Source organism: Gopherus evgoodei, chromosome 1, assembly GCF_007399415.2.
Source record: "Gopherus evgoodei ecotype Sinaloan lineage chromosome 1, rGopEvg1_v1.p, whole genome shotgun sequence".
Classification (NCBI taxonomy): domain Eukaryota; kingdom Metazoa; phylum Chordata; order Testudines; family Testudinidae; genus Gopherus; species Gopherus evgoodei.
The window spans coordinates 351,047,824-351,068,609 of NC_044322.1; the positions used below are offsets into that span (position 1 = coordinate 351,047,824).

Here is a 20,786-nt window from a genome sequence, read left to right on the forward strand (position 1 = left end):
CAGCCTCCCCCCAATCCAAAATAACAGTATTAGAAAATCATAGCCACAGAGATCGTGCTCTGAATGTTACTCTGCAAGAAATACTACAGTCAGTTCATTCACTTCACTAGCCCAGAAAGCTGCAAACTGCACTTCTGCAATTGCAGAAGGTGGGCAGGACTTGGAGAATGACATATGTTGTATCAATATGCGCCCCCTGTAGACTAACGGCTTAAAACTACAATAATCTTACCGAAAGCAGGGTCACTGGTAGGTAGGGTGACCAGATGTCCCAATTTTATAGGGACAGTCCCGATATTCGGGACATTGTACCTGGAGGAACAAACTAGGAAGAGGACACTGTAGTCCGAGCATGTCTCAAACCAAATGATTTTTTTTCTTCAGTTCATTTTTGTAACAAAAATGTAAAAATAAAAATAAATGCAAAAGGAAGTATATAAATGTAAAGCACACATTTAAAAAAGAAATTAAGGAGAAGCCAGGGCCCAGAACACAAGGTTGAAGATGGCACCCGGAAACATCCAGGCTATCCTCTGTGTAAATCAGGAATAACTCAAACTCGTGCAAGCTGCTGCATTAGCTGATTTCACAACCTACTCATCAGCATGCCAATCAGTCTGAGCCTTGGAAGAGTGCCTCAAGGACCTTCCCCCTAAGTCTACATTCCCATTAAACCATTAAAAAGTGCTGATGTTCCTCTTACGGAGAATTTTTCACCTACTTGAAAAAGAAATTCACATCAGGTATTGTCCTTTGGGAAGATGGAAACATTTCTGTTTCAACGCTAATATTTCCCAGAGTGGTTTCAGCCGAAGCTCCTAAAAATAATAGCAAACAAACAAACAAAAAGAGAACAAATTAAGCATGTGATTTTTGAAAGGTACATGCTTTGTACTTTACAAAGTGCGTTTTCCAGAATGGCATTTGATTTGCTAATTAAGAATTTGTCTAGTAATTTTGCATTATGCACAATTTTTTAAAAATAAACCATGTGAACTTCTATGCATCTCATAAGATACAATTTTATTATCGAAGGGTATGCAGTAAAACAAAGAGCTAATACTAAAATTCATGGTGTGAGATAGAGTTATACATTTTTCAAAGGTAATGTGCAGTTGTGGAGGATTCCATGTCTACAACCCTAACGCGTGGAATCCTCTATCCAAAATAACAAGGCCCACATAGGAATTAACAGTGTGAGCTTCCCTGCGTTGCCCTATACTGTCCTCTATCAATGCATGGGTGGACCGCCTCTTGGGGGTTCAAAGTTTGTGCTCCATGCTCATTCTGTGTCTGCGGAGACTGTCAATGTGAGGGGTTGTCCTTTCAATGAGGAGGATGGCCCTAGTCCACTAGAGACAGGCGAAAAGTAAGGGGACACATTCATAAACTTTTTTTTTTCCTTCAGTAAATCTTCTCCCATTAGTTTGTGCTGAAATTCCTAAGCAGCTCCTTTATCCCCCTGCACTGTGACCTGTAGGGTTGGGGGCCTACCCAGGGTAGTATGGGAGACAATGAACTCCACATGTTGCAGCTCCACCTCCTGCGCAGACGAGGAGGAGAAAGGCAGGGAATGGGAGGAGCTTTTGTTCTTCTCTGCCTTGCACTGGCCAACACAGCTGAGCCGAAACAGTGGGAAAACAAATCGGTTTATGGTATAGACCAGTAGCTGCTTAATCTCCCCTAGAACAAAGAGGGAGCCAGAGATTGAATTGTGACTCTACTGGCTCTCTGGCTGACTCCTGGGGTGATACAGCTATTCACTGCCCCTTACTCTGGGCTGAGATTAAACTCTCAGTCTAGTCCTAAATATATTATTTTGAAACCATGACAACAGGTTTCTTCCCTAAAACACCTCCTCCATTCCCCTTGCCAAATATCTTCCAGCAAGGTGCTTAAAAGCCTTCTGATTATAAGGCACTCTCGACTTTGTTTCTCTGCCGTCTTCCTTGTTCGTTGCTGTGCCTGAAAAGTATTGACATCTGTCCTAGGTCGGGCACACCCTGCATATTGCACAGGGCATCTGTACTGCACCATCTCCTCAGGGATCAGAGAAGGGGAAAACACATTAGGAGCATGTGACCCTAAGAGCTTCCCAGTGTCAGAGGGCAAGGGCACAGTGGTCTCAGGTAATGAGTTTCAGCTGGCCAGACCAGGTCAGTGTACCCAGACTTACCTATGTCATAATCTGTACCTAACGGATGTCATGTCATATGTCATTGGAAAACGAATAACTCACTGAGCCTTGGTATTCTTGTGTGATGTATATATGGGGTATGTATTACGAGTTAGGGATATATGCTGGAATTATGATTAAAATGTATTTAAACCAGGCATGTCAGGGGAAGATGGTAAAGAGGTCTGCCCTAAGCAAAGAATGTTTATTTGCTTCTCTGACCAGCCCCGTCATCAAGCAAAGACAAGGAAGATCCATTTACATGTTATGTAAACAAAGTGATCAAGCTAACAAGTGAGGGAGGAGACAGCTTCCAGTAGGGAAAAGAAACTTTATCTGGGCTATAAAGTCAGAAAGGCTGAACATCAGGTGATAAGCAATTGAATCAACTGATTACTGTTACAAAAGTGTATCAAGTCAGGTCTTTTCTGAAAGCTAATGACACGTGGTGATTAATATCATTGTGAAATGCAAGTATTAGCACTGTATCGGGAACTGTGAATACTCACTGATATTGACCTTTACAGTCTGACGAAACAAAGGGAGAAACAGGTTTTACCCAGACAGGAAGGAAGGCAGCTATCTACCTGTCTCCAATGAAATTAAGCAAGGTGTGATCAAAAACAATGGGAGTTTCATTTACATGCAAATCAGTGTGGGGATGGGAAGATCACAGGAAGGGAAGAACAGCTTGAGGTCATCCTGCCTCATGAAACAAGATCATTGAACTTTGGAAGATACAAGCAGACACAGAAAGCCATGTTGGCATCCAGCACAAGACAGCCATAAGGGAAGAGAGCTGAGACCGATGGGTCCTTCGAGCTGAGGGGGGTTTAAGTCTCTGGAAATTGAATATAGGTGAGAAACCTTCTTAGGCAAAGATCTTTCACCTAGGAAGACAAGGGAAACCAGCCCCTTCTGTTTCTGTGGAAGGCCCTGACTGAGAGAAAGGCAAGAAAGAAGAAAGACTGGTAAGAAATTAATCTTGAACAAAGACTATAGCTTGTTAAGTCTTAGCTATTAGAAAGGATATTTTTCTATTGTTTTACTTGTAACTGTTCCTATTTTCATTCCTTATATGTGAACTCAAGTAATCCTATGTATATTTGTTAATAAATTGGTTTTATTTTTCTATAAACGAACTCAGTGCTGTGTTTTCAGGGAAGGATGTATTTACCCCAGTTAAGTTAACAAGCTGTAAAGTGCTTTTGTCTCTTTAAAGGAGCAACATATCTTATTATTTCTCTGAGTGGTGCAGGTGAGGCATGGACACTTCAGGGCACACAATTTTGGGGAAATTTGGGACTGGGAGTGTGTTGGGGTCACCCTGCTGGTTGTAACCCAGGCTGGTGGAAGCCAGAGCAGTGTTGTAGATGAACTGCTGGGGTCAGAGCTGCCTAGCACACAGACACTCAGGGCCTGGTCTACACTGGGAACTTACATCGGCATAGCGAGGTTTCTCTAGCTCAACAGAAGAATTCTTCCATCAACCAGTTACTGCCTCTGGAGAGGAGGGGAATTACTTTCGCTGACAGGAGAACCCCTCCCATCAGCATCGGTAGTGTCTACACTGAAGTGCTACAGTGGCGCAGCTGCACCTTTGTGGTGGTTTAAGTGTAGACATACTCTTAGCGTGTCACCTGCACGCTTGCAGGTTGGCTGTAAAGCTATAGCAGCAAAGCACTGTAAGGAACGCCAGGTTGCAGGGTAAGTGCTGACACAGCCCTTTACTGGTCTGAACTGCATCACCAGAATAGTGACCAAGTATAAACTAATAAAGAGTGAACCTTCTCCACAGAGAGGCTAAACTACTGCAGTATCCACTGATGCGCATAGGATCTGCAGGATTAGATCATAAAACAATATTGCCTTTTTTCTTAGTTGCAGCTGAACAGCCTACAGAGTCTTCCTCATGAACAAAAAGTTAAAGGCACAAAACCATGTACCTAAGAATGTATCAGCAAGGCTGTTGGACTGCAGAGCCAGTGCTGTTCTGAACCCCTTACTGTCTGATGGGATGATTGTAGACTGGCATACAAAAGTTCCCACCAAACTTGAAGAGTCTTCTGATTCAGCTACCATGTCCTTTACTGTGACATCTGTTATATTGTCTGCGCAAATCGCCATCTTCTTTCCCTATGGATATTAAACAAGTAAGAGAAGGTGTTAACTTCTGGCAGGATTTGCAGCCTTGTCAGGGAGGGAATGCAAACATAGAGGGTGCTGATTCCCCATTAGCAACTGTTATCAAGAAAGAGAAAACATGCAACATTACTTTGCCACCATGAAGCTTTCAATTAAATTCTGGTGCAAATTCTGAAACAGCTAGTCACCTACCCCTTGTGCATTCCCATATGTATTATCCAGAATCTGTGATACTAAGCACCTTTATTGGTTTATCCTGACAACATGGTGTTTATTTGAAAAGCATAATAAAATGCCTTGTAAAAGAAAAGCATTTTCCCCTTGGCCATATAATGATACACTGTAAAGTACCTCATTATCTGGGGTTTAATCTGGAAAAATTGTTCTCTGAAAGAATATAAATGCATGCAAAGAATAAATGCATATATATTAGGTTCCAGCCCACAAGCCTGCATTAGCATCTCATGGAGTCATCCATATCCTTCCATGCAGACCGACAGTAAAATTTTAGAGCAACAGCAACAAAGGACAAAGCAATTTACTCATAAAGGGCCCAATTCTGCAAGCTAATGTTCCTGATCCAGCAATGCACTTAAACACAGGCTTAATTCGAAGCAAGTGTGTCACTCCAAGATGATGGGACTACTCACCTACTTAATGTTACACCGGTGCTTACATGCTTTGCTGGATCAGAAAGAGTGCTCAGCAGCCGACAAGGCTGAGCCTTGAGACTCTGATCCAGTTAAGCAATTAAGCATCTGCATAATTTAAGCATGCAGCTAGGCCCATTGGATTACTGACATCCATGGGACTACTTACATGCTTTCATTTATGCATGGGCTTAAGTGGTTTGACAGATCAGGGTCCACACTAGCCATGTGTCGGCACTTTTCAAGACTCAGATTAAGCCCCCATTGCTGGAAATCCTGGTTTTCAACTGCATCGGTTAAACACTTTTCACCATTGCTCCAAAAGTCTGAAAACAAAAGGTCAAGTACAGACACAGGAAGTGCACAGCCGTGGCAGACAGCTGGGCATCAAGGGATTCCATAGACAGAAACACCAGGGCCATGAAGAAAGAAGTGAATAACAAAGAGTCTCAGCTGCTAGCTCAGTGGAACACCATGTTAGCAGCCGAAAACTCGGGTTTATGACTGGATTTAGGAGACTGTCCTGGTGTGAGAGCAAAGGAAAATCCGTGAAGCTACGGACTCAGCAAGCTCCATCTCTGTGCATCAATTCAGCCTTTCACACTCCTGTGCCCTCGCCGGAGAAACATTCTGCCATATACAGCAGCCTCACTCGGGGCTGGATTCAAAGCCCACCGGAAAGTGCTTGTGCTATGCAGGGCCCATTTCTGTAAGTAGCGGAGGGAGCCAAGGACTGTCAGCACCTCCTAAGATCAAGTCCCAACTGACCAGTGGGATACTGCAATGTATCAATGTCAGGAAATGCAGACGACGAGTGTAAGGCGACCCCCGCCCACATGCAGAAGCCAACACTCACCTCATTCCCACACAGACTGATGTTAAAGAAATGAAAGAACTTTGTCCCTTTGGATGTAAAGCTGGGTCCATTCATTAATGACCCTACTCCACTGAGGTTGGTAAAGTCATAATTCAGGCTCTGGTTGTCCCTGAGGTAAGAGAACGTGCAGTCACTGAAGCACGTGGAATGGTCCTTTGGGAAGGAGAGAAGGTAAATATTACAGGACAGCTACTGACCCCAACAACTCCCCTTCCTCTGCTAAAAGTAAAGGAAGAGTCCCTCCTATCTCCCTGGCTCACATCTTCCCCTCTGCCTAGATTGGTGAGGTGAGACCTCCCACTCCTGTTCCAAACTATTTTAACCACAGCTTCTATCTGCTGCAGGATACCACCAATATATTGCAATCTGACATGAGTCTAGAATTCCAGTCAGCAGACGGCATTGGCAAGTGTATGTAGCCCCAATTAATCCAGTGTTGGTCTTTGTCCCCTGTAGCTAGATAACATATAGCAGTTTACGAGTCCATTACTACATTTTCACTAATGAATCTGGTGCTTTCACTCAGCCAGTAGAAGCTTGGGCTTCTGGATCCCAATGTCCTGGGTTCGATCCCTGGAGAGGGGCTAGACGGGGGATTCATTGCACAGAAACACAAATATAGCATATCATCACACGTTTACAAACAGAAGTTACACTAGGGATGAATTTAGAGCTATGAAACATTGGTTTTAACTACACTACAGGACATGCAACCTGGTGGCATTTCTACAGTGAGCCAGTAAGACCTACCCCTAGAGTGTGCATATTACAAACCTCCCATCTCTGCCTTTAGCCAGGGGTAAATCTCTTTCAATCTCTGTACCTTGTTGCTTTTACTGCCAGGCCCACATGGGATACAAGACTCTTTGCCGTACACCTGATGTATGGACAGATATGTGTTGGCTGGGCACTCCTTGCATTGGTTGGTCTCCTTCTCAATGTAGTGTCCAGCAGGACAGGGTACGCAGGATGACCCAGACTGTTCAGACCCCAGTGCGCAGGCCCGGCAAGACGAGGCAACTCCATCCAACACATTGGTCACTGTTATCGAGTAGATCTTTGCCACGTCGCGTATGAATTGCCTGCTCTGAAACAAGCGCAGGAGAAATAACCCCAGAGCTACTTTCGAGTCACACGTTAAATAGTTCACTTATGGTTTGCATAATCAGAATCCGGAATGCTCATCCTGTGTGCAATAGGGCCCCAAATATGGGAACACATTTAAGCATATAGTTAGCTTTAAACATGTGTCACAGGGTGGTATTGGCCCTTTAAGAGAGTTGTCTGGGACTAATAAGCTGCGTCTCAGGTGATGGGGCTGAGGCAAGGGATCAGGTTATAGGAACAGGTGACTTGCAGACTAAGATAAAAGGCCAACAAGCAGCTTAGTTAAGCATGGTACCAGTGATACCTGCTCTTCCAGGAGAGCCTGGGTCAGGGGAAGGGGCCTATTTTGTCTGTTTGGATTTAGATTTAACTGGTTTGATTTGGAAAATGAAACTTAACTCTGAAGTAAAGGGATTGAAATCGTTCTGCTGTTGAGAATGTTATTTAATGCACTGATTGGTGTGTTTACCCACTGGTTTACAATGGGCCTAAGTCCCATTGACTTTAATGGCACTTGAGCACTTGCTTAAGATGATTTTCTGAATAGTGACTTGGTGAGTTCACATTTAATGATGGGGAAACTGAGGCAGGAAGGTTCACTGCTCAAGGTCACAGGAAGAGACAACTTCAGAGCAACGACTAAAACTCAGAGGTTCCTGACTAACAGTGTGTGCTCTGACCATTCCCTCAACTGAGACACAAATACCTAAAACTCCTGGCCATTCTCCATCTCCACCTCATTCTAGATTACCAAATTCACCAGCACTTGACTGGTCTAAATGTAATTCCTAAATTCATGTCTAAAGGATAAGAAGATCATACCTGAAATGATTTGTTTAGCTAAATCATGTGTTGAGGCTGAAGAAAAGAGGAATATAATTAGGGAAGGGACTGTCTTTTTTTTTTTTTTTTTTGACTGTTTAAAAAAATGTTTAAAGTGAATTTTGTGCTGGGTTGACAGATCTGGAGGCTAAATCCTTTACCTCAGAAAAGGCAGCACCTAGGCATGATTGCTCACAATCACATCACCAAGGTACCCGATGGAGAACTAGTCTCCACATTGAGTCAGTCCTATCTCTACTGAGATTACTAACCATGGTGCCAACTTGATGATAGTGGCTTTGTGTCTACTAAGAACCACTTTACCAATTCATTTCACATAAGCTACCAAGCAGTCGTTTGACGGTGACGACTTGGTCTTAATTCCAACAGTGCATGTTTATTCTATATTATAAATGAAACAATGTATATTTGGTATAGAAGTGGTCCTTAATTAGTCAATATGGACTGCAAGGGCCACTATAATGGCAGTGGAGCAATCTGCTGGTGTCCTACATGCAGGAATCGGGATAAGAGGAGAGAGCAGAAAACTATGGCACTTAATTGCAGTAACTCCTTCAGTTCTCACAATTACTAAAATCTAACCAAAAATGTAGGAAAAGGACATTGAAATGAAAATTATGGGAGAACTGCCTCAGTTGTAGATTATACAGAAAGATGGAAGATTCACTATCCCTGTTGCTGCCTGGGACACTGGGCTCCAGGCCACCATCAGTGAAACTATCTTGAAAACCCCAAAAAGACTATTGGCAGAGGAAGTCTTAATACCAGTTGGCTTATGAATGTGAGGCAAGATATGGTGTTACAGTGCCTTGTTACTCCAGAATAACCTATAAAGAACACAGGAAAACTCAAAGATAAATACACAATGATATCTTCCTTAGGTTGTCCTCAACGAAGACATTTATTCAATGGGCTGAGTTTGGTGGAAGAGATGAACCAACTATTAACCCATAACCTGCATTGAAGAAAAGCATTGTGCTACCTTCAGAGGTTAATCTATGCTAGGAGAGTTCATCTGTATATAAAGACTGCCTCCTAACGCTGCCAGGGTTAAAGGGACCTTGGGTTAAGTGCAATGTAGATGCTGCTTACACAAGTCAGAGCTTCCCCAACATGCCTCTAAACCTGATAAAGCCAAAAGGCCCCATTTCCGCAAAGTTCTTAAGCAGATGCCTAATTTCAAGCACAAGAATAGTTGCACAGACAATTCTTTCACACTTTTTCCAGTGGAGCTGCTCCCAAGGTCAAACCTAGGCATGTGCTTAAGTACCTTGCTGAATCACGGCCCAAATGCAAGGTGCTGAGAAAGACATAACAGGATGGACAACATACAAGTGCAAGGGCAGGAAGCTTATGCTCATAACATTTTCTCTCTCCTCGGTTTCCAATTCAGCATTTTTCATGTCACTCTCTACCATTACTAGAGCAAGACAACACCTACTTTGTGTCAGATGGAAGCAAATTTGGATCTGAAATGAGGGACATCCCTTCCAAAAAGGGGGAGTCAACTGGATCATTAACCACCTTTTTTGGAGATCGCCCAAGATCTTTTGCTGTCAGAAATTTACTCAACTTTTCCAGCTCCTCGCTATTTTCTGTCATTTCTTCCTTTTTACCCATCCACTTTCCATCTCCCTACTCAGCCACTATTGGAAGTCTGATATATCCACAACCACAAATCCAGATGACAGAAAGTGGACAGTTAAGTTGGACAGGAGATCTACCATCTGCCAGCTTCTTCTATAAATGAACTGAGAAACAAGCTGGAGTGGAGTGGGAGTTCTGGGCCCTTTGAGCAAATGTCAAGAGAAGACTATGTTGTTAAATACTGGACTTAAAGCAAGCATCTAATACTTACATCTTGGCCCCGGTTTGTCCTCTGGAAGGCCCATGTGAATGTGAAGGAAGCATTTTTGGAGATAATGTGAGTGTAAGATTGTTTCTCCTTCGTCCTGCCCCAGGATTCTACCACATTCGTGTTTTTTCTATTAACATCCTAAAAATGTACATAGTAGAATTAAAAACAATACTGTGGAATGAAGCTGTGAAATATTAAATGCCAGTGTGTTACAGTAATAGCTATGAGGCCTTAGCGACTCCCCAGAGTTACACAGTGGATGAGTGGCAAAAATCAGGAATAGAACTTAACTTTTCTGAGTGCAATTCCCATGCCCTATATCCTGAACCATGATACTACTATTCTTGAGAGGTCAAAACCCCGATCATATTGTAGTCAATGGGAGTTTTGGCAATGGATTGAATGACGCAGAATTTAGTCCTTTCTCATATTCTTTTAAAATAAGCAGACAGCAGAAAAGAACAGGATCATTACCATGAGTGATGGAGAAGCCTTGCTAGAGCATCAGATAAATACCCCTGCAAGGGCACTGCAGATATTAAAGTAATGCCACAGTTACTCTTAGTGATAATAAACCTAGCGCAGCTAATTCATGCCCATATACAACTACGAAAGAGAGATGGGGAAGACCAAGATCATATCCTTCTGCCATACAGACAGAGGTCTCACTTACCACCATAAAGTACATCACGCAATCTGCAGAACAGATGGTCTCAAAAATAAAACTAATTCGTCCTAGTTCTGAGCCGGTTGCTCCTGTCACCGATGTTGGAGGTCTGTTTAACAGACAGGAAATGAAATATTAAACAGGCGCTCTAAGGACACCTAGCAGTCAATTATGCCGATTGGTTTTATTAATCAACAAGAGAGGTGAAGAAATTCACTCACATGAAACCTGTCTTAATGTAACTGGATTTTGTACTGGTATCACTACTTCAATTCGGGGGTGGAGGGTGATTTTTTATTATTTTTTCACAATGAACATACAGTTTTACCTGTCTGGGTCCCTGGGGCAGTCCAGTCAGCTGTCAGGGCTCTTCAGGCCTAATGCCTGGGGTGCCCTCTCCAGCCCAGTCTCTATTCAAGCAAAAAAGCATTTGCAGGTTTCCAAGCAGGCTCAGTTAATGTCTCTCACTGGGTCCCTTTGCACTGGCTTCCTGCCCAGCTACTGCTGCTCCCTATAAGTCTCATGCAGATCCGCACCTAGCTGTGAGGTCTGGCAGCCACAGCCTGTTCCACATGCAGTTCTGCCCACAGTTCCTGGGGCTTCTCTCCAGCTTCCTGCTGCCATGTGGCTCTTGCCTCCAAACAGAGGTTGGCCACTTCCCCTTTCGGACCTTCCTCCCTACCTGGCCATGGGAAGAGGAAAGTGCATGAGGAGCAGACTGATGGGAAACATAATCCCTGCATAGCCAGGAGAAAGGGGATGTATGGTGGGGAGGGGGCTGATGGGAGTTGTAGTCCCTTGGTTTGCAAATCCATCACGTGTCCAACAACACCTTTCTTCCTAGTGAAGGACAGCTGATTGAGCATGTCAGAGAGGACATACACACATTCAGAGACACTGTGATCTGTCTGTTGGAGACTTTTATTTTGCCTTTCTTATTTGTTGTTATCCCTTAATCTAAAATAAAAGTCATTCATATGACTGCTCGTTGTGTATGGGAATACATCACACCACTGACTTCAGTAGGATTGCTTATGTAAGTAAGCTCTGCAGGGTCACAACCTAGGGCCTGATTCAGATCTCACTGGTTTGACTTCAATGGAATTGCACCTGATTTGCTCCAGCCAAAGTGAGAGCACAATATGGCCCTTAGTTGCTGGCCAAGGCCCTGATCCTGTTATCATGTGCAATGACTTTACTTCATACAGCTGTAAGAAGAAACCTGACTGCAGATTCAAGGCTTATGTTGTCAACAGTCCCAATCACAATAAAATACTGGATAATGAGTTACTTATGGATGATGTAGTACTGGAGAATCAGGCTTGGTCTATGCTACCACTTAAATCAGTGTAAGTTATGTCACTCAGAAGTATGAATGAACCATACCTTTGAGCAACATAAGTTACACCAAGTTAACTACCGGTGTGGACAGTGCTATGTTGGCAGGAAAGCTCCTTCCACTGACATAACTCCCACCTCTCGTAGAGGAGGATTTATTATGCTGATGGGAGAGCTCTCTCCTGTCAGCACAGAGCGTCTTCACCAGATGCACTACAGCAACGCAGCTGCATCGGTGCAGCTGTACCACTGTATCGCTTCTAGTGCTGACTAGCCCATAGTAATTTTCTTTCCATTGTATTCCAAGCATGAGCCAACGTGAAACAGGTACAAGAGGAAAAATACAAGAAAATTTGACAAACAAACTATGTTCCTTACTTAAATCCTGGAATATGCAGGTTCAGGATAAGATAATCATTGTCAGAGCCTCCTGCCCCACTCTGGATGTGATCACCAGCCACCTCCCAGCCTGCAAAGGAAAGGCCATTTTTATAAAAGAAACAGTTAGTTTATTTAAATATGCAAGTCTCTCTATATAATGTACTTTTCAAAATTATTTAGTAAATATATTATTAAAAAAAATCTTTAGACTAAATTTTAAAGTCCTAATAAACTGTTTTAAGAATGGCTGTCCTGGGTCAGTCCAATGGTCCATCTAGCCCTGTATCCTGTCTTCCAGCAATGGCCAGTGCCAGGTGCTTCAGAAAAAATGAACAGAATAGGTCACACCTCAACTGTTAGAAGAGGGCCTCATCCTCCCTGATTGAACTAACCTCGTTATCTCTAGCCTGATTCTTGCTTGCATATTTATACCTGCTTCTAGAAATTTCCACTACATGAATACCCATGATGAAGTGGGTATTCACCCACGAAAGCTCATGCTCCAATACATCTATTAGTCTATAACGTGCCACAGGACTCTCTGCTTCTTTTACAGATCCAGACTAACACTGCTACCCCTCTAATACAGAACAGGACAATTATCAAATGATGCATCCCCTGTTGTCCAGTCCCAGCTTCTGACAGTTAGAAAGTTAGAGACCCCCAGAGCATGGGGTTGCATCCCTGACCATCTTGGCTAATAAACACTGGTGGACCAATCCTCCATGAACTTATCGAATTCTTTTTTTTTTTTTTAAACACACTTACACTTTTGGCCTTCACATCCCCTCGCAACGAATTCCATTGTTTGATTGCATGAAGAAGTAATTCCTTATGTTTGTTTTAAACCTGCTGCGTATTAATTTTATTGGGTACCCATGATTCTTGTGTTATGTGAAAGGATAAATAACACTTCCCACTTTCTCCGCACCATTCACGATTTTATAGACCTCTATCATATTCCCCCCACCCCCTCAGTCACCTCTTTTCTAAGCTGAACAGTTCTAGTCTTTTTAATCAGTCCTTGTATGGAACAGCTTCCATATCCATAATCAGTTGTGTTGCCCTTCTCTATAGCTTTTTCAAGCCTAATATTTCTTCTTTGAATTGGAGTAACCAGAACTGTATGCAGTTTTCAAGGTGTGGAGGATTTATATAGCGGCATTATATTTTCTGTCTTATTATTTATCTCTTTCCTCACGGTTCCTAAAATTCTGTTATGCTTTTTGACTGCCGCTGCACATTGAGCAGATGTTTTCGGAGAACTATCCACAATGACTCGAACATCTTTTTTTTTTGAGGGGAGGGAATGGTAATATTCCATCATTCTCTTGCATCTCCTGGAAGTTAGCTATTAATTGTCAATTTCACATGCAAATATTACCATGAAGTCATGATTTATCAAAGCAACTGAAATTCAATGGAGTGTGACATACAAGAAGTCTGACTACATGATCATAATGTCCTTCAAAATCTACAAATCTGTGGAAGTCCATCCCTATTCGGCAAAGCACGTAAGCACTTGAAGTTAAGCATGCGCGTCTGTGCTTTGCTGAATCAAGGATGAATTACATCATTCTAGCAGTTTTAGCATGTAAAATGGAGAACAGCTGTTCACCAGGACCCTTATACAGAACAAGAACGATTCCTCATAGGCACTAATAGATGGATGAGTTGGAAAATTTTTGAACAGGAATATTTTCACAGGGGTCCTGTGATGGCTCTCTGCTGCCATCTCAGCACACATGCAGGGAGACTCCTTTGAAGTCACTAGGCTGGCTTGACACAAAGGTTGAAAACTTTGTATGTTTTCAAAAACACTAATAAAATGTCCTTGAAAGTCACAGTGATCATGAAGCATTAGGTAAGACACAAATGGAAAGAACCAAAAATAGAACTCGGAGAGGACTTTTTTTCTAATATAGACCTTCAGATGCATAACACTGTACTATGGGCCAGATTCTCAGCTGGTATAAATTGGTTTTGACTTCCCTGGAGCTATGGAGCCAAAACGTTTACACTAGTTGAGGATATTTATTTTCTCCTTTTTGGTATTCAACAAGTTTTATGTCTATTAGAGGTATCAAATCCTTGTGCAATGAGAGGAAAAAAAGGAGCTGCATGTTGGGATGAACTGCATAAAGCACATATATTCACTGGAACAGGCACTCAAATACTATGGTGAGTGGCACCCATGAAAGACAGACAAGATAGAAAGACAGGCTCACCATTCATTCCATCACACTTTGAATTGTCAACATTAAAACAAGAAGTCTTCATATTGACTGGCAGAACGTTCCACCATTTATATTCAAGCCCGAGAGCTGGTTCAGTCCCAGCAGGGCAGGCCTTGCATTCTACAGAAAGAGAAAGGCAGGAAAAGAAAATTACACACAATAAGTGAATATCAAACACAGTGCTATAAAAAAACTCCATAACCATTAGTGTTTCATTCAGGGCAGCTGTGAGCAAATCTGAAGACACAGTTCAAAAGAAACAATGAATCCCTTTAAAAATGAACAGCCAATGACCACACAGAATCAGACCTGTAGAACTTTCTCTCAGCTGGAATATCAGAGGACTCATTGTGGATGATACTTTGAATCAGATCAGCTGGACTAATGAACTGTAGGGAACAAATAGGCACCAGGAGAGGGATGGACTAGATGCAATGTTTTGTCTGGAATGGTTATGATTCCATTCTCAGAGAGCTTAAAAAATAACTTTAAATATGTGCAAACCAGCCAAGAGACATATCCAGGAGACATCACAGTAAATAAAGGCAGCAATACATTACAACAAAGCATTCTGGGGATAAACTGGGACACTCCTGTTCTTCATGTTCTCCATCTCTCCCTCCCTTCCCCGCTCCCGCTCCGATGTCATTTAACCAATATCTATTTTACAGACCAGAACACTGACTGACAAGGACATGTCACAGAAATGTAGGCCACACACAAACAAGTGACAGCCTCCAGAAAAACAAGCAAAGTCTGTAAGCATCTAACTGCCATAAGTTATTGAGATGGTGTATTCACCAGATAATAGACCTCATACCCTTTGTTCCATCCGAAATCATGCCCTGAGGGCAAGGAGCACAGGAAGATGATCCATTGTTGTAAAACCCAGGGTTGCATGGCGGACAATCCTTCTTCTCTCCAGAAGGAGGCAGTTTCAACGCTTCAGGAAGATCCTCCCTGCAGATTTTAGGCTCTATCCATTTGTACATTATCTGAGTCTGAAATTGAAAGGTATTTGAGTCACACATTACATTAGATGGCATTAAGATTCAAAGCTCGTTAAGTTCCTAATTAATGTTCACCTGAAGGTGCTGGATGTTTTCAGTGGGACCCAGATACGACAAAATGAAAACCAGAGAGTTTTGGACAATAATGTTAAGTGAATACAAGGGAATCATGGGAGGAGAGAGGAGATTGGGGTCACAGAGGACTTCAAGATTTTAGGCCATAAGAGCAAAGGTTTGACTCTGAAAAGTGTTAGTGAAGTCGGAAACATGGGACAAAGAACTTTTTACCTAGGAGAAGGATTCAGTGCCTGAAGCATTCAAGAGGAGCAAGTTATGGTGTAGGCAGAACCGAGAGAGTCAAGACAGGCAGATAAAAGAGAGTCTGACAGGGTGGGATGTCATTTTATCACACACACTTGCACACAGACACTCACACACTTTCACACAAGGTCACACACCCCCACACTCATCCCTGGGTCATTTGACAAAACTGCTAAGTTCACACTGCTGAAAGCAATCACACAAGGACTACTGCAATCACCTGCGCTAGGCTTCCTGAATCCCTACACTCTAACCTCCAGCAGATCCAGTAGCACAGACTGCTTTCTCACGCCAGTAGCATCACCCCATCCCTCTGTCACCTTCATTATAAACTCTCCTGGCACTCTCTCCACTCTAATCCCATGATCTCATAGCCTCCTTCTGCCCTAAGCTTCTCTGTATCCCCTCCTATAAGTTAGGGTTCTTCACCACTGGAAGAAGGGGGCCTCTCTTGCACTTTGGATGCCATATCTGGAGCTTTCCCCCCCTGCTCCATTTCCTCCTACACATGGAAGCCATCAGCTTCCAGCGTGGATGCCTGAAGAGCCTAAATCCATAGCGAGGCACCAAAATAAGTGACCTGATTTTCAAGAGGACAAGCATCTGTTTTTATTAATTATTATTATTCATTTTGTGTATTGCAGTAGCATGCAAAGGCCCAAATCAAGATCAGCATCCCACTGTGTAAGGTGCTGTACACACACATAAAAATCTACAGCCTTCCTCTGATGAGCTTACGATATAATTTAAAACTAGATGCAAAAAGTGAATGTAATAAACAATATGAGGAAAGGATGAGAGTTACAGTAATAAGATCGCAGTTACATAGGCTATCCATGTGCACAATTTGATGGCTACAAATCAGCTGAAAGTACGTTTCTCTTCTATTCACAAACATCAGTTATCTCTGACTGCCATTCCCATCAATATGAGCCTGACCAAAAACTCACTGCTATCAGTCTGTCTTTTCAATGTGCTTTGCATCAGGCCTTAGTTGGTTGATTTTTTTTAGGCATTGCAGCAGATCTCCATTGACTTCCAATTTGAACATGTTGGCTTAAATCACTTTCCCTCTTCAAACCAGGCTTTAAAAACAAAAACTTTCTATTTTCCCTGAAGCATTTTATTGATTTTTTTCTGTGAAGTGTTTGGGATGCTCTGTATAAAGAACACATACAAAGAATACTTCCTTCCCCTGCCTCATTTTGAAAACTGAGTGTATTTTGAGGCATTTGTATATGAGAACTTTACAAGCTGAACATTATCTCAAGACTTGCCTATACTTTGAAAAATTCTGAATTTCTCTCCAATCCTTTCAGTGAACACATGTTTAGAAGGGAAATGAGATCAGGTAGCACGAGCTGCCTTTTGCTGAACCCCCAGAATTGACTTATGTGCAGTGAAATTTTATTTGTTCCTTTGACATACAGCTCAGACTGTGCTATTCGATCCCCCATAAGCAGACTTGCCTCCATGCTAAGCTCAGCTGCCATCCCAAGAGTCACACATTACATTAGATGCTTTTGCTGCTGTGCCAGGCTTCCTGCCTCTTTACAGCTATAAGCTGAAGGGTAACATGACTGTGGGACTTTCTTGTCTCGATCCCTAGCATGTACAACAGTTTCTTCCACAAATCAGGTATGTCCCACATCTTTAAAAGGTTTACCACTAGTATTAACTCCTTTGTCTTGACCCATAGATGAAGTAGCAAAAGACACAAGATTAACAGCAAATCTATGGCAGACAGGCTCTGTGTGACGGTATACCCCATAAGGCTTCATGGAAATATGCTTATGAACGTATATATGGTATAACTGGAATATGTTTTATGCCACATATTCCATGTAACATATTTATGTAAAGGTTATGAGCTACTGGATACATTCCTCCTATTTGTATGCATGTAGCATTTTTGTACTTGAAGTTAGGCATATTGGCTGTATCCTTGCTTGATTTCTAAGAAGCCTTAGGGTATGGCTACACTTACAGCTGTACAGTGCTGGGAGTTACAGCTGTCTTCGTACAGCTGTGTAGGGAAAGCGCTGCAGTGTGGCCACACTGACAGCTACCAGCGCGGAGTGTGGCCACATTTGCAGCATTGTTGGGAGTGGCGCATTGTAGGCAGCTATCCCAGCGTTCAAGTGGCTGCAACGTGCTTTTCAAAAGAGGGGGTGAGGGGGAACGTGGGGGAGAGAGAGAGAGTGGATTTTTGGATCTGTCAGCTCCCTGCCTTGCAAGTTCTAAAGACTAGAACATACACATCACCAACCTGCAATCAATTTAAAAGTTTCGAGCCCTTCCCCTATCCCTCTCTTATTCACTAAATGCAAATTATGCACTCCTAAATAGCCTTCAGACCACATAAGCAGCTGCTCAACACGGACTCTCCCCTCTCCCTCTGCCGTGTGACTTCTCTCTTCAAGCAAACAGCTGTGAACCTTCCAAAGCAATTCCCCTGCCTGCCTCTGCTGCTCCAGCAAACAGGAGCTGTGTTTGTTTTTTAGATAAGCAGCTCAGGGGAGCTCGGCATTCAGCCATTCTTTTGGTTTGTTGTGAGCAGGCATTCTGGGATACCTCCTAATACCCTGGAGGCCAATAACAGCGCTTTTGGTGGCCACACTTGATGAGCAGCTCTGCATCACCAGCACTGCAATCGTTACACCCCAAGCAGGTGTACAGCCAGCACTGCAGCCAGGGAGTTGCAGCGCTGGATGTGCCTGGCAGGTGTGGACAGTTACTAAGTTGCAGCACTGTAAACCCACCACCAGCGCTGCAACTCTCCAGTGTAGCCAAGCCCTTAGTAAAGCATTTGGTCAGCTTCTTGAGAAAGGAATGTGCAAATTAAGTGCCCAATCAAGACCCACTTAAGCTAACAAGTATCAGAGGGGTAGCCGTGTTAGTCTGGATCTATAAAAGCAGCAAAAAATTCTGTGGCACCTTATAGACTAACAGACGTTTTGGAGCATGAGCGTTCGTGCGTGAATACCCACTTCCTCAGACGCATGTAGTGGAAATTTCCAGGGGCAGGTATATATATGTGTGCTAGCAAGCAAGCTAGAGATAACGAGGTCAGTTCAATCAGGGAGGATGAGGCCCTGTTCTAGCAGTTGAGGTGTGAAAACCAAGAGAGGAGAAACTGGTTCTGTAGTTGGCAAGCCATTCACAGTCTTTGTTCAATCCTGAGCTGATGGTGTCAAATTTGCAGGTGAACTGAAGCTCAGCAGTTTCTCTTTGAAGTCTGGTCCTGAAGTTTTTTTGCTGCAGGATGGCCACCTTAAGGTCTGCTATAGTGTGGCCAGGGAGATTGAAGTGCTCTCCTACAGGTTTTTGTATATTGCCATTCCTAATGTCTGATTTGTGTCCATTTAGCCTTTTCCGTAGAGACTGTCCAGTTTGGCCGATGTACATAGCAGAGGGGCATTGCTGGCATATGATGGCGTGTATTACATTGGTGGAGGTGCAGGTGAATGAACCGGTGATGGTGTGGCTGATCTGGTTAGGTCCTGTGATGGTGTTGCTGGTGTAGATATGTGGGCAGAGTTGGCACCGAGGTTTGTTGCATGGATTGGTTCCTGAGCTAGAGTTATTATGGTGCGGTGTGCAGTTACTGGTGAGAATATGTTTCAGGTTGGCAGGTTGTCTGTGGGCAAGGACTGGCCTGCCACCCAAGGCCTGTGAAAGTGTGGGATCATTGTCCAGGATGGGTTGTAGATCCTTGATGATGCGTTGGAGGGGGTTTAGCTGGGGGCTGTATGTGATGGCCAGTGGAGTTCTGTTGGTTTCTTTCTTGGGTTTGTCTTGCAGTAGGAGGCTTCTGGGTACACGTCTGGCTTTGTTGATCTGTTTCCTTATTTCCTCGTGCAGGTATTGTAGTTTTGAGAATGCTTGGTGGAGATTTTGTAGGTGTTGGTCTCTGTCTGAGGGGTTAGAGCAGATGCGGTTGTACCTCAGTGCTTGGCTGTAGACAATGGATCATGTGATGTGTCCAGGATGGAAGCTGGAGGCATGAAGGTAGGCATAGCGGTTGGTAGGTTTTCGATATAGGGTGGTGTTAATATGACCATCACTTATTTGCACCGTGGTGTCTAGAAAGTGGACCTTCCGTGTAGATTGGTCCAGGCTGAGGTTGATGGTGGGGTGGAAGCTGTTGAAATTGTGGTGGAATTTTTCCAGAGTCTCCTTCCCATGGGTCCAGATGATGAAGATGTCATCAATGTAGCGTAGGTAGAGAAGGGGCGTGAGTGGACGAGAGCTGAGGAAGCGTTGTTCCAGGTCGGCCATAAAGATATTAGCATATTGTGGGGCCATGCGGGTACCCATAGCAGTGCCACTGATCTGGAGATATATATTGTCATCAAATTTGAAATAGTTATGTGTAAGTATAAAGGCACAGAGCTCAGCAGCCAGTTGTGCTGTGGCATCATCAGGGATAGTGTTCCTGACAGCTTGTATTCCATCTGTGTGTGGGATGTTTGTGTAGAGAGCCTCTACATCCATGGTGGCTAGGATGGTGTTTTCAGGGAGGTGACCAATGCATTGTAGTTTCCTCAGGAAAGCTAACAATGAACTCAAAGACACCAATCCACATCGGAGCTTTCCCAGGAATGTGGCTTGCCTGGTGAGAAACTCAGTCATTCATAGACATGTGACTTGCCCATGTGACTCCAAAACTCCATCTTAGAGCTAGACTTTGAATAGGAGAGAGGAGGGGGTCTCCATCCACAAGAGAAAATCTACTTAAATCCCTGGGAGACCCCTCCATTTTCTCTTCAGCTGGCTAAAGAGATAGCCTCCCACTCCCAAGGATACTTGGAAGAAAGGACAGTAACTACAGGCAGTGTAAGTGATTGCTGGACCCAGACTAGAAGGAGACTAGTCTGTAAAAGGAAGCCTACTGGGTGAGGTTTTTATCTGTATTCAGTTTTCTTAGACATAGACTTGTGTGTTCTATTTTATTTTGCTTGGTAATTCACTTTGTTCTGTCTTCTATTACTTGGAACCACTTAAATCCTACTTTCTGTATTTAATAAAATCACTTTTACTTAATACATACTCTGGGTTATTTAATAATATCTGAGGGGGGGCAAACAGCTGTGCATCTCTCTCTATCAGTGTTATAGAGGGTGAACAATCTATGCGCTTACCCTGTATAAGCTTTATACAGGGTAAAACGGAT

General features: G+C 43.2%; 1 protein-coding gene across 1 annotated transcript in view; it reads right to left on the bottom strand.

Annotated features, from left to right (window-relative positions):
* Positions 1 to 20,786, bottom strand: part of KIAA1324L (KIAA1324 like) — a 153,862-nt gene that overhangs the window by 16,313 nt on the left and 116,763 nt on the right. The window contains exons 9-17 of the mRNA XM_030563434.1: positions 15,100 to 15,280; positions 14,271 to 14,399; positions 12,040 to 12,130; positions 10,330 to 10,432; positions 9,657 to 9,794; positions 6,672 to 6,935; positions 5,828 to 6,001; positions 4,123 to 4,312; positions 722 to 818 (exon numbers count right to left, since the gene is read on the bottom strand). Coding sequence (XP_030419294.1) covers positions 722 to 818; positions 4,123 to 4,312; positions 5,828 to 6,001; positions 6,672 to 6,935; positions 9,657 to 9,794; positions 10,330 to 10,432; positions 12,040 to 12,130; positions 14,271 to 14,399; positions 15,100 to 15,280 — 1,367 coding nt within the window. The remainder of the gene's footprint in view (positions 1 to 721; positions 819 to 4,122; positions 4,313 to 5,827; positions 6,002 to 6,671; positions 6,936 to 9,656; positions 9,795 to 10,329; positions 10,433 to 12,039; positions 12,131 to 14,270; positions 14,400 to 15,099; positions 15,281 to 20,786) is intronic.